The sequence below is a fragment of the Cucurbita pepo genome, chromosome LG05 (assembly GCF_002806865.2).
Source record: "Cucurbita pepo subsp. pepo cultivar mu-cu-16 chromosome LG05, ASM280686v2, whole genome shotgun sequence".
Taxonomy (NCBI): domain Eukaryota; kingdom Viridiplantae; phylum Streptophyta; class Magnoliopsida; order Cucurbitales; family Cucurbitaceae; genus Cucurbita; species Cucurbita pepo.
In genome coordinates, this window is record NC_036642.1 from 1578838 (window position 1) to 1592670 (window position 13833).

The 13833-nt window shown below is 33.0% G+C and overlaps 2 protein-coding genes across 2 annotated transcripts; one reads left to right on the forward strand and one right to left on the reverse strand.

Moving 5' to 3' along the window:
* The first annotated feature begins 6365 nt into the window (after positions 1-6365).
* On the forward strand, positions 6366-10605 carry LOC111794924 (AT-hook motif nuclear-localized protein 1-like). The gene is made up of 5 exons (XM_023677120.1): positions 6366-6967; positions 7685-7752; positions 7877-8008; positions 9817-9978; positions 10086-10605. Exons 1-5 carry the CDS (start codon positions 6577-6579, stop codon positions 10314-10316), a joined length of 984 nt encoding a protein of 327 aa, XP_023532888.1. The 5' UTR covers positions 6366-6576; the 3' UTR covers positions 10317-10605.
* Positions 10606-11424: 819 nt separating this feature from the next.
* On the reverse strand, positions 11425-13699 carry LOC111794985 (ATP-dependent Clp protease proteolytic subunit-related protein 2, chloroplastic). Its single transcript, XM_023677204.1, has 7 exons — positions 13690-13699; positions 13235-13416; positions 12848-12985; positions 12605-12721; positions 12162-12230; positions 11973-12068; positions 11425-11732 (listed from the first exon to the last, which is right to left on the reverse strand). Exons 1-7 carry the CDS (start codon positions 13697-13699, stop codon positions 11595-11597), a joined length of 750 nt encoding a protein of 249 aa, XP_023532972.1. The 3' UTR covers positions 11425-11594.
* Between the last annotated feature and the right edge of the window lie 134 nt (positions 13700-13833).

Sequence of the window (13833 nt, forward strand, 5' to 3'; positions counted from 1 at the left end):
GGTTGTTTCGTGTTACACNACCGAAAGAAGGTAATCTTGAGTTGACTTCATAAGTCCAAAGACATCTCAATTTGTGAGTGGTGGTCCAAATCAGTGGGTTGTTTCGTGTTACATGAAAAAGCCCAAAGCCTTCATCAGGCATCGGCGTGGCATGAAAAAATTCCGGCGGCCGGCGAGTGAGTGCCCAAAACTGCCTTTTTCTTTTTCAAAACGAACAAACAAAAAGAATTAAAGGTAGGAGGTCGAGAATCACAAGCACCAATGTGATCCCTCTGGTCTTTTCTTTATCCCACGGGACTCAGANAGTGAGTGCCCAAAACTGCCTTTTTCTTTTTCAAAACGAACAAACAATAAGAATTAAAGGTAGGAGGTCGAGAATCACAAGCACCAATGTGATCCCTCTGTTCTTTTCTTTATCCCACGGGACCCAGAGGGCTCTGCTTTAGTAACACGTCTTTTTTAACTAAACTTCAAAATTGAAAATTTTCTCTCTTTCTTTCTTTCTTTCTTTCTTTCTTTCTTTCTTTCTTTCTTTCTTTCTTTCTTTCACCCATTTAATTTGTCTTTTACTAGTTTTGAACTTCAACTTTGGTGTTGCTCCATTTCCCACTTCCTTTTTTAATTCAGCATGAGATTCTGCTGCTCTAAAAATGGGCTGCAAAAATTAAACAATAAAAATACCTTTCCTGATGCTCAAAAAAAGATATTTCCTTCATACCTTCATAAAAATGATCCTTTTCATAACCCACNTCAGCATGAGATTCTGCTGCTCTAAAAATGGGCTGCAAAAATTAAACAATAAAAATACCTTTTCTGATGCTCAAAGAAAGATATTTCCTTCATACCTTCATAAAAATGATCCTTTTCATAACCCAGAAGATAATTTTATATAATATATAATAAGCTCCAGATGAAGCCAAGTACATAGGCATGCATACACTGAACCTAACAAGAAAACGACACAAAATAACTTCAGGGTTATCTAATTAAGACGTGGTTGGAAGACAAGCTTTGACCCTAAAGTGTGGTCTATTCTTTCATTATATTAATTGGGTCTCAATGGAAGAATCTTGTAAACTGTGCTCTTCGAAAAAACAGCTTTGTTTTGTTTTATTTTAATTCATATGGAGTTTTATGTGTTTCTACCGTCCAAATCGACTAATTTAGAGAATTATGTTGGATTTATAATCAAAGAATACTCTCTTCATTGTTATGAGGCCTCGTTAAGGAATCCAAAGCAAAGACATGAGAAGTTCAAGGTAAACAATATCATACAATTGTGAAGAGTTGTGTTCGTCTAACACCCACACCTTTACATATACCTTCCCTTCGGGTTCTTAGGCCAACTTTTTTTAACGTTTACAACGATTTATTGAAACCTTTTTATCTGACATACAAGGGTTGNGGCATGCATACACTGAACCTAACAAGAAAACGACACAAAATAAGTTCAGGGTTATTAATTAAGATGTGGTTGGAAGACAAGCTTTGACCCTAAAGTGTGGTCCATTCTTTCATTATATTAATTGGGTCTCAATGGAAGAATCTTGTAAACTGTGCTCTTCAAAAAAACAGCTTTGTTTTGTTTTATTTTAATTCATATGCAGTTTAATGTGTTTCTACCGTCCAGATCCAATAATCTAGAGAATAATGTTGGATTTATAATTAAAGAATACTCTCTTCATTGTTACGAGGTCTCTTAGGGAATCCAAAGTAAAGCCATAACAAGTTCAAGGTAGACAATATCATACCATTGTAAGGAGTTTTGTTCGTCTAACACCCACACCTTTACCTACCTTTACATATAGCTTCCCTTGGGGTTCTTAGGCCAACTTGTTTTAAGGTTTACAGCTATTTATTGAAACCTTTTTATCTGACATACAAGGGTTGTTTTGTAAATGCATCCACACGCACGTTATATATATATATATATATATATATATATATACTCTTTTTCGTGGAGAGTTCATATTTGAATTATTTGAGCTAATTGGGCCGGAAACCCATGGGCTAAATTTTGAAAGCCCACATCCTGGTCTCAAGGCCTAAAGCCCATAATTTCGGTGGTTATTGCAATTGATAATGACGNTGATTTGTAAATGCATCCACACTCACGTTATGTATATATATACTCTTTTTCGTGGAGAGTTCATATTTTAATTATTTGAGCTAATTGGGCCGGAAACCCATGGGCTAAATTTTTAAAGCCCATAATTTCGGTGGTTATTGCAATTGATAATGACTGCAAATAAAATAACAATCAATTTATATTAATTACTCTACGAGATATTGCTAATTATATAACCTTGAAATAAACCATCAATTGTGGAAGCACCACTTAATTTTTTTATAAAAGAAATTAGCTAAATTAATTAAGATTTTAAAGTAATGATTTTCTCTATCATAAAGAAAGTTTTTCCACTAAATTAATTAGGTGGGTTTCTGAAATAAAATTAAAATATATGTTAGGTAGGATTATCAATCAATAGCACAAATGGGAAAAAGTTTATCGCTTATCTACCCGCCATTAATGGTTACAAAAAAAACCAAAAATCTAGAAAATAAATATTTTTATTTATTTATTGTTTTTTCTATTTTTAAATAATTGTTTTCAAAAATAAAAAAGAAACTTCCCATTTTTGTTAATATTTGTACTCATTACATTAAATATATAATTTCAACAAATTTAAAATCACATAATTTTGAATATTCATTTTTAACAAAATTATTTGAGACTTTTTTTTTATCTTTTGAAAAGAAAACTTCCGAGATAAAAACAAAAATGATTATCATGTTTATTTATTTTAATTAAANAAACAAAAATGGTTATCATGTTTATTTATTTTAATTAAATAAGAAGGAAAAAGAAAGGAAAGATGATAATTAAAAATATTTTTGTGTATATAAAAACAAGAAATAAAACATAGAGTGAGAAACAAGAAATAGAATATAATAACACTACCAAAACATATTAATGATATTATATAAATATTAATAAAATAATATCTATTGTTCTTATCTAAACCCACTTTATTTCAAATTTCTTATATTTTTTTATTAATATTANTAACACTACCAAAACATATTAATGATATTATATAAATATTAATAAAATAATATCTATTGTTCTTATCTAAACCCACTTTATTTCAAATTTCTTATATTTTTTATTAATATTGTTTTATTGGGGTATGGGATTTTACTTTTATCTTTATCTTGGAAACAACTTGGAAATTATTATTATTATTATTATTATTTTCAGAAAAGATATTAAAAAAACAATATTTTTTTGTTATAATTTATTTGTGTTCATATATATTCGGTCAATGGTGTGGTTCCATTATAAAAATATTTTTATTATATACTCGAAATTGGATTTCTCCAATCTCTAAACGAATTTAAAAAATAATTTTAGAAAAGATTAAAATAATTAGTGTGGTATAAAGATTGGTAAGGTTGCACTATGGGGGTTTGGGGTGGCAACAAGTGGTCTTTCTTTCTTTAATTTAAAATAAATATGGTTATTCCTGATTATAATTTTTAATTTACGCCACAAATTTTGCTCTTTATTTAAATTATTTTATTAAGGAAACGTTGCGTTTTGTTAAAACGACTTTATTATATATAATTGTTATTCAATTATTTTAATTGCTTCATATATTTATTCATATGTATGCCCACTTTACTCGTGGGGATCCGCCCCAAATAAAGAGCGGATTTTAGATGGAGAATGAGAAAAAGAGTATGAAATGTTCTTTTTATTAGTCGGGAATAGGATTATATTCCGCACCCCTATCCTACCTTACGCCTATTTAATACAAATATATTGAAAAACTCTAATAGTAATATTTAAACTAAATATTGTGACCNTTAGTCGGGAATAGGATTATATTCCGCACCCCTATCCTACCTTGCGCCTATTTAATACAAATATATTGAAAAACTCTAACAGTAATATTTAAACTAAATATTGTGACCTATATATTTTTTTTTAATGGTTAAAAATAATGTTGAAATATTCAAATTTGAAGTTTTAAAAATTATGCTTGAGATTTTTTTTATCGTGAAAAATAAATTTTTTTAAATATAAACGGGAATCTAATCCTAGCAAAATATAATAGGGAATTTGTGGAGATGGAGATGGAGATGAAGAAGGCTTCTTCGTCCCTGTTCNAGCAAAATATAATAGGGAATTTGTGGAGATGGAGATGGAGATGGAGATGAAGAAGGCTTCTTCGTCCCGGTTGNGGAGATGAAGAAGGCTTCTTCGTCCCGGTTGAGTGGACATCTTTATTTATTCATCATGGTTACATATAAATAAATATACATACGAAAAAAAAAAAAAAAAAAACATTATGTAACTTTCAATATTAGAAATGTTAAATTTTTATAAATATAATAACAAGATATAAATTTTAATATTATGTACCATTACCATAAAATTTGAAAACATTTCTTAAAAGTTATAAATTATAAGATGAATTTTATAAAACATTTCATTACATGTATTAACTAATTTCTAATGTGTTTCTATTTTTTTTTAAGTTGTGATTTATATACCAAAAATTTTGTTTATTGTATAAAGTTTTTGTATGGATGGTTATATATGTTTTGAAAAATGGTTTCATTATACTTTATTAATAAATCAATTTTAATGTAGTATAAATGAGATTTAAATTAAAATTGAATACCTATTAAATTAAAATTTAGGGAAACAAAAACAATTAAAAAAAAAAAGATTGCGATGGGTATGAAATAGGTGTCAGTTCATATTTTTTTTTAAAAGGCGGAAATAGACAAAACTCATGAACTGTATTCAATATAATTCTTCATATATATATATATATAAGGAAAACATCATATGCTTCCCTCCATCGTGAAATATATTTTTCTTTTATTAAATTTAAATAAAAGTCATATTTTTTTCTTATTATTTCCTATTTCTATTATTTTGTTTCTTATCATTTCCTATTTAATTTCATATTATAGTATAAATATTTTAAGTTTATTTTAGAACTAAGGTTAATTCTTTATATTTTAAATTTTTTTTAATAACCCATTCCATTTAATGTTTACATCATCAAATATTTTAACACATTCGTTTTATATATAGTGTAAGATGATGATTAATGAGAAATTAATGGAAATACATAATAAATTAATGGAAAATTACTAGTAGCAACAAGAATGCAAACGTTTTTTACAGTTTTGTACGTAATCTTGTAAACATGTTAATACATGGCAAAATCATATTTTAGTATATAATTTTGCAATTAGTTTAAAAATCTAATCATTTAAAAAAATATATTTCTCTCTACAGGATGAAAATAAAACATTTAAAAATGTAAAATTGTAAAGAGAAAAGAACTTAAATTAATTAAATTAGGGGTTCTCTTTTTCATCCTTCGGACCTCATATTTACTTTTCCCTTTAACCAAACAATATATTATTATAATAATTCCTTAAAAATTATTATAATATTATTTATAAATTGATAATTATTATGCATTGGTTCTGTAGAAAAAGTAGACCCTGTTATTCTTAATATTATTATTTTAAATTGCTACTTTTTCAGAAACAAAATAATAATAATAATTATTGATATTAAAAATAAAAAAAATGAGGCACCCACTTTTGAAAAATCAAATACATTTTATATTATTATTTGTGTGGCGGATTCCCAACCATACTCAATTGCCATTTTTTTAAGAAATAAAAAAATAAATACCTAAGAAAATTGTTGATTATGGCCATAATTCAATATTCTTTTTACTTAATTAATATTTTGAATCTAAATTTGGGAGTCTTTGGTAAACTTAAGTTAGGCCGCCAATTATCTAAACTGCAGAAACAAGGTTTGATTATGTGAGCATTTCCCCCTTCATGTCAGAAGCTAAGTCTTTTATTTTTATTTATTTTTNTTAAGTTAGGCCGCCAATTATCTAAACTGCAGAAACAAGGTTTCATTATGTGAGCATTTCCCCCTTCATGTCAGAAGCTAAGTCTTTTTTTTTATTATTATTATTATTTTTTTTTTTTTAATTTTTCCTTCATATTTCTTAAATCTTTTTCCATTTTCTGAAAAAGAAGGTTTTTTTTTTCCCCTTAAAATAGATGAGCAAGCTTTAGGCCTTGTGTTGAGCTTAACTGTTCNGGTTTTTTTTCTCCCCTTAAAATAGATGAGCAAGCTTTAGGCCTTGTGTTGAGCTTAACTGTTCGGTTGTAGCAAACAGTTGTTTTTAAGATTTTGCAGGTAATATAAACATTATAATCTCACTGTATAAACTCCTTTTCTTTCTCATAATTTTCCATGCTGTTTTTTTTTTCCACTTGAAAAATAAAACCCAAAAGAAAAAAAAAGAACTTTCAAATTTTCAGCTTGTAATTCCATTTCATTTTTCTGGGTTTTGATTTTGAAGTGGATTCTTCTTCTTTTCTTATGATAGTTTGAAAATTAGTGAATGAAAAATGAGTTTTGATAAATAGGTGAAGGAAATATTTGTTGGGTGTTTTTCCTTTTTTTTTTTTTTTTTTTTTTTTTTTTTTTTTTTTTTTCTTTTTTTTTCTTTTTAAGTAATGGAGGGAAGAGATGGTGGTGCAAGTAGTGGAGTTACTGTTGTGGGATCAGATGCTCCATCGGAGTATCAAATAGCTCCCAGAACCACTGATAACCCACCGCAGACCGGTGGATCAACGCCATCTGCGGCGGAGGCGGCCGCTTCTCAACCAGCTTCGACTCCGTCGGCCTCGGCTCCGCTGCCCACGGCGGCCTCCTCAGTTCCCGGAAAGAAGAAAAGAGGGCGGCCGAGAAAATATGGACCCGATGGCTCTGTCAGTATGGCTCTGTCTCCGAAGCCAATATCATCATCGGTGCCGCCGCCGGTGATCGACTTCTCGACGGAGAAGAAGGGGAAAGTGCGGCCGGCGAGCGCTGTGAGCAAAAGAAAGTTCGAAGTGGATAATTTAGGTAATGGGGATTTACTGATTTAATCAATCTGTCTAAAGTTGAGGGATTTTTCTGCTCCTGTAACTTCCTTTTTTTTCCGATGGAGCTTGGTTTTTGTTCTTCGATGGAATGATTCGGATGTTTTGGGACCTGGGTTTCAGAGAGATATGGTTGGATTTGAGATTATTACTTAGTGATAGTGTGTGAATCTTTTCTCTTGCTGGGTGGATGTGGGTCCTCTGTTTGGATTCTTGGATTAAGTTCTCGAAGCATATTGTTGTTCGGATTCTGAAAAATATAGAGAGCTTTGTATATTGGTCTGAAAATGTCGGAATCTTGTTGTTTGAACTCTCTCTCCCTGTCTCTCATTTTGACTATTTTCTAATCCTGAACCTCACGATTGATTCACTTACAGAAAAAGGTATGTTCATTTGTTTTGTTCTGATTTGATTTTCACTTCATAGCAGTTGAATGACTCCATGATCTTTCATTATCTTCAAATGTTTCAGCATAGACTTGCCTTTGTAAGNATTCACTTACAGAAAAAGGTATGTTCATTTGTTTTGTTCTGATCTGATTTTCACTTCGTAGCAGTTGAATGACTCCATGATCTTTCATTATCTTCAATTGTTTCAGCATAGACTTGCCTTTGTAAAGAGTGTTTCCATGTTGCTCTGTTGAAATTACTTTTGATTTGTTGTTGGGTTTTGATGTTGTGTCTGAATCTGACACTCTCAGGTGACTGGGTTCCATGTTCTGTTGGTGCAAATTTTACACCTCATATCATCACTGTCAACACAGGCGAGGTAAAATGTACGAAAACTTGCATTGTTCTAAGAAGCTGGACTAAAACCTCCATAAGACAACTTTTCTTTGTTCTTTTTGAATTACAACTTTCAATTTGTTGATTAAGTTTTTGCACTTACCTAGGATGTCACAATGAAGATAATATCCTTTTCTCAACAAGGGCCTCGAGCTATATGTATTTTGTCTGCAAACGGTGTGATCTCAAGTGTCACTCTCCGTCAGCCTGACTCCTCTGGAGGAACACTGACATATGAGGTGATGCATTTATTTTGGGTTCCTACAATGCTATATTACTGATCAAACAATGCATGCTTTTAGGATTCAGTACCATAACNTCTCCGTCAGCCTGACTCCTCTGGAGGAACACTGACATATGAGGTGATGCATTTATTTTGGGTTCCTACAATGCTATATCACTGATCAAACAATGCATGCTTTTAGGATTCAGTACCATAATATCCCAATAATTGTTCTCCTACAGAATATCGGAATTCAAATTTGAATACAATCACTTATATGTGCTGACATCTCTGTATGAAGCTGTTTATATTGATTATGACTCATAAATTCTAAAGTTCAATATTATGAAGTGTCTGGGTAACTGCATGGCTCGAGTGGGAAGAAATAGTGAAGAGCTATCTAGTTGTGGTCGGTGTGCGGGTCAAAGAGAGGATGCCTTTACCCAACAAGCAAGACGGGAACAGTAGAATACATGTTGGATGTCCAAGCGAGATGTTAGGAAGGTAATGTTCAGAATAGGAAAGACTTGGTCTTACAAGAAAAGCAGACTATNAAGCAAGACGGGAACAGTAGAATACATGTTGGATGTCCAAGCGTGATGCTAGGAAGGTAATGTTCAGAATAGGAAAGACTTGGTCTTACAAGAAAAGCATACTTCATCGCTCGATGTCTAGCTCTAATACTATTTGTAACATCGGTAACGGTTGGAGAGGAGAACGAAGCATTCTTTATAAGGGTGTGGAAACGTCTCCCTAGATGCATTTTAAAAACTNGAACGAAGCATTCTTTATAAGGGTGTGGAAACCTCTCCCTAGATGCATTTTAAAAACCTTGAGAGAAAGTTCGAAAGGGAAAGCCCAAATAGAACAATATCTCGGTGGGCTTGGGTTGTTACACTTTGCTTTTCTTGTAATTCATTGCACTTGGATGTCAACATGTATTCTTCTGTTCCCGTCTTGCTGGTTGGGTAATGGCATCCACACACCGACCACAACTAGATAGCTCTATCAACTTCTGTCGTTAGTACGCCTTCCAAGTATCGTCCATCTTGAATTATCACTTTTATTTCTCACTCAGAAGCTTCATTTAACATTTCATGTAGTGTAGCAAAATGTGAATTCACTGCTTTCTTTTTTCAATTTAGTATCTTATCTGTTCACNTTTCTCACTCAGAAGCTTCATTTAACATTTCATGTAGTGTAGCTAAATGTGAATTCACTGCTTTCTTTTTTCAATTTAGTATCTTTTATCTGTTCATNCTGCTTTCTTTTTTCAATTTAGTATCTTATCTGTTCACGTTTGTGACATTCAACTCGAGCTGTGCAGTTACACTGTAACTAGCTGCGCCAATCCTGTTTCAGAATTGATTTCAAGAGAGGTCGCTGGATATCTGAATGTTTTTTCACATGCTATAGGCTGTAAAAAACTTCGCAATGGTTAAAGTTTGTAGGAAAGACACTCAATTCATATAGAATTAGTTCATTTCAAGCATTGGTATAAGTATAGCAAAATGAATTTTCTGGTAAATCTTTGGTTACAAGCTTCCATTTCGCNGCAATGGTTAAAGTTTGTAGGAAAGACACTCAATTCATATAGATTAGTTCATTTCAAGCATTGGTATAAGTATAGCAAAATGAATTTTCTGGTAAATCTTTGGTTACAAGCTTCCATTTCGCAATTTTCAAACCAGTCCAGCATTCCATAATTATTATTTTTCAAGTAACGCTGAATATTCTTTGGTAAATTCTCTCTGTTATCGATTAATTAACTTCATATCGAGCAAGTTCCTCTCACGTAGGATGTCGATTCTTTTTTGTTCACAGGGTCGCTTCGAAATACTGTCCTTGTCTGGCTCATTCATGCCTAGTGATAATGGAGGAACTCGAGGTAGATCTGGTGGAATGAGTGTTTCCTTAGCAAGTCCAGACGGGCGTGTCGTAGGTGGTGGAGTAGCTGGTCTATTAGTAGCTGCAAGTCCTGTTCAGGTATCTTATTTCTGTTTCCTTCCCCATTACCAATAAGATCTGTTATCTCATTGCAATTTCTTTCCAAATCTGAGCAATGGAAACTAAGATTTTCTCTGCAAAAATAGGTTGTAGTAGGGAGTTTTCTATCTGGAAATCAACAAGAGCAGAAACCAAAAAAGCCAAAACAAGATACTATTTCAACTGCCTCGCCAACCGCTGCCATTCCGATATCTTGTGTCGATCCTAAGTCCAACCTCTCCCCCTCGAGCTCCTTTCGTGGCGATAACTGGTCGATGCTGCCAAATGATTCAAAGAATAAGCCAACTGATATCAATGTACCCCTACCCAGTGCTTGATCTTGACCTCCATAGCTTATTGTGGAAGTCTCCCCTCCCATTTGCCATCATCAAACATCTAGTTGGTGGATTTCACATCTTGGTTCAAGTCTCTGTAACTTACCACTGTACTTCCTATGTAGAATTTCAAACCCCCACTGCCCTGTTCATCCGTCTCAGTTAGCTTTTCACTTGGTAGAGTAGCTATAAGCTCCCCGAAGCAACCGCGTCGAGTAGAATAGTTTGATGTAATGGGAATACATTCGCTTTACTTCATATCAATGGATTGTGATTTTATGCTTACTTCTTTTCATCCATAGTTGACATCGGTCAACTCGTCTTCATCAAATGTTTGTGTCTGCTGCTTGGATTCATTAGATTTAGATTTAAGTTCAGAGGATGTGTTTGGTTTGACAGGTAAGGGTTAAGTGAAAGGAACCTTAAAATAAACAAAAAAAAACCAATCCATCAGCTGTTAAGGATCAGATTAGAAGTTAATTCCCAAATAATAGCAAAAATTGAAGTCAACTACCATCAGCATCATATATGTATATGTATTAATGATTAGGTCAATGTAATTACGTAATTTGCTTAAACTAATCAGATCAGTATATAAAGCTTGCTTAAGCAATCATGAAAGTACAGTGAATCAAGAGAAGTTTTTAGTTTGATTTGATAGATTTTGTTGAGAACATTGATGGTGACTTAAAAAAGCTCCCTATTATTTCTTCTGTTGCTGGAAATAATATTTATGTTTGTATTTTGGCTAACCAACCCAACATTGGCCAAAGTTTTATCTAAAAGTCAAAGTTGGGCCTAAATCAAATCTTGAATCACTCATTTTAGTGGGTTTGCTCATCTACACCATGTAATGCTCGATACATTGTAACGTCTTTCTCAAATTAGTTCTAGAAAGAGAAAAGAACAATTGTTTGAATGCTCTCGAAGTTGTATGTTTGAGGGGAGAAAACGGTTCTCTTTTAACTTCCCATCTCCATATTTCTCCGAAGAACCCCCCCTTTAGGCCTCGAAAAATCTTCATATTCCCTTCAAATGCTGCAATCACTTAATTCCCACTAAAATGCTAACCAAATTTGAATCAATCTACCTAATTGAAGATACTTCCGGGGAAAAGAATAATAAAATTCATACCATTTCCACACAGCTTCCATTTAAATTAATGGATGAAAAACAAGATTTGAACTTCCATACATAAATTCTAATTACTTAGTTGTGTGCCATGTAAACCTAAAGCAAACATGTGCTACTTCCAATGTGAAGACAATAATTAATCTTACTCTAACCAAGCCCTGCCCCATCATCCTTGCGTGGTGCATCGGCCTTAATGCGAGCTGGCCTGACTATACGGTCGATAAGACCATACTCAAGAGCTGCCTGAGCATTAAATCGCTTCATTCGACTCAGGTCCTTGTTAATCTGCATTTGTCCATTTACAAGGTGTTAAGGTTGTATTTCTGAGAAATATTTTAGGTTTAATTTGACGTAAGATTCAAGAATGGCATTAGCGAATTATGAATGTGTTAATTTTTGTAAGTTTGTAAAACCTCATGTTTCATAAACCAAAAAGTCATGTGGGCTATAACTCATGTCTGGTAGTGGAAAGTTACACAATGAATGAAGATATGGTATGTATGCCATGGTGCCAGACAAACAGACCTGTTCGACAGGCTGGCCTGTTTTCTTAGAAAGCTCATTGAAAAGATAATCCCTGATTCTCAAGAGCTCGTTTGCTTCGTTTCGAACATCATCAGCCTATCAAAAGGATTTTCAAACAAAAATGTTCAGAACTTATAGAAAGGCATATACGATCAGTTTGCATGACATGATGAAACAAATTAGTGTTACCTGGCCACGAGCAGCTCCACCTGGGGATTGTAAAGCAATTCTTGATAGAGGCATTGCAGTGCGGTGACCCTTAATAATAAGGAAATGTGTTGTTAGATTTAAAAGAACATGAAGAAAATAAGTAGGTTCAGCCAAATAGATAGAAGGCCGATGAGCAAGGAGACCGCGTTACTTACCATAAAAGTGATGCAAAATTCGTGCACCAAGGAAATTTGGGTAAAAGGAATAAGGCGTTGCCTAGTTTATTCAATGCAAATTAAGGGTAGAAACTTATTGATCAGGTCGCATTAAGATTTGTTCAAATGGATCAAAAATTGATTTGACTGGAAGAAAAAATAGATACTGAAGAACTCCCGACAAATTCCAAAGTCATATTTCAAGCAACATCCATTGCCTTACGGTACTAATTTTATTTGACAATGCTAGCTAAAATCTGTATTTACCTTTTCTCCAGCTGCTAGAAGAAATGCTGCTAGATCATAGGCATAACCCACACAATGGGTACGTACTGAACTCTTCAAGCTCTGCATTGTGTCGTAGATGGCCAAACTCGGAGTTAACTGCAGAGATCATGATATCATCAGAAAAATAATGCTAAACAAAACCAATAGGATATTCCCAATAGAAGGAAAATATAACAGACAATTATGGAATTTATCCCAAAAAAGAAAAAAGATTGAACTCACATCTCCACCTGGACCATTTATGTACATATAGAGTGTCTTGGAAGACTCAATGCTGTCGAGATATAGCATGGTGGCCAAAATTTGATTGCTAAACTCTTCATCAATGTTTTGCCCGATGAAGATAACTCGTTCTCGATACTAGACACACGAAAAACGTAGAGATTATGGGGAAAAATCTTCATATAGTAGAGATTATTAAAAGTAAAAAAGTTGATTTTTACATTAAACACTTATAGTAGAGAACAGTTTACTTTGATATAATTATAGCCATTGGAACTCGTGAGTCTCATAATGCTGAACTGTATTTTTGCTCAGTCTGAGTAATTAAATATCAAGTGACTTTAGACTGTATTGCACAAAAAGTGCATAAGAAGATGTATCACTTACAAGGGCATTCCACAAATCAACCCATTGCCAAGTTCCCTCGCCAGGATTTCTGTAAGGCACCCTTGGTGTCCCGATAGGCATCATCTGAAACTGCATACGGGATGCCTTCTTGTTATTTGTACTGCACGTAAAGTAACGAATTAGAAGAATATATGTAGGTAGGATAAAGCTGAATATCTTCTCTTTTTACTTCTCTTCAGCTTTTGTTATCAGAAGGGATAAGCAAAAATTGAATGCATGTCTAATTGAAAGGAAATATGAAAATTCGAGGGAAAAAGATGTCAAGAGAATATTAGAGGAAGCAGCAACTGGTATAATTGGCTTAAATCTCCATAATCACAAGTTTCACTTTACAATTTGAGGGAAAAAGATGTCAGGAAAATATTAGAGGGTACATGTCAATTACCATTAAGCCAAGCTCAATAAGGAGGGATATCAAGTCAACCTCTCCAGACTCCGTGCCATTATATCTCATGATTTTGAAACAACAAGGAAAATGTTCCATGAAGAAAACAAATGATCCATGGTATGCAAGTAGTCATCATAGCACGTCATAGGATTTGAGAATAATAAAGCAAAGCCCTTTTAGCAACAAAATT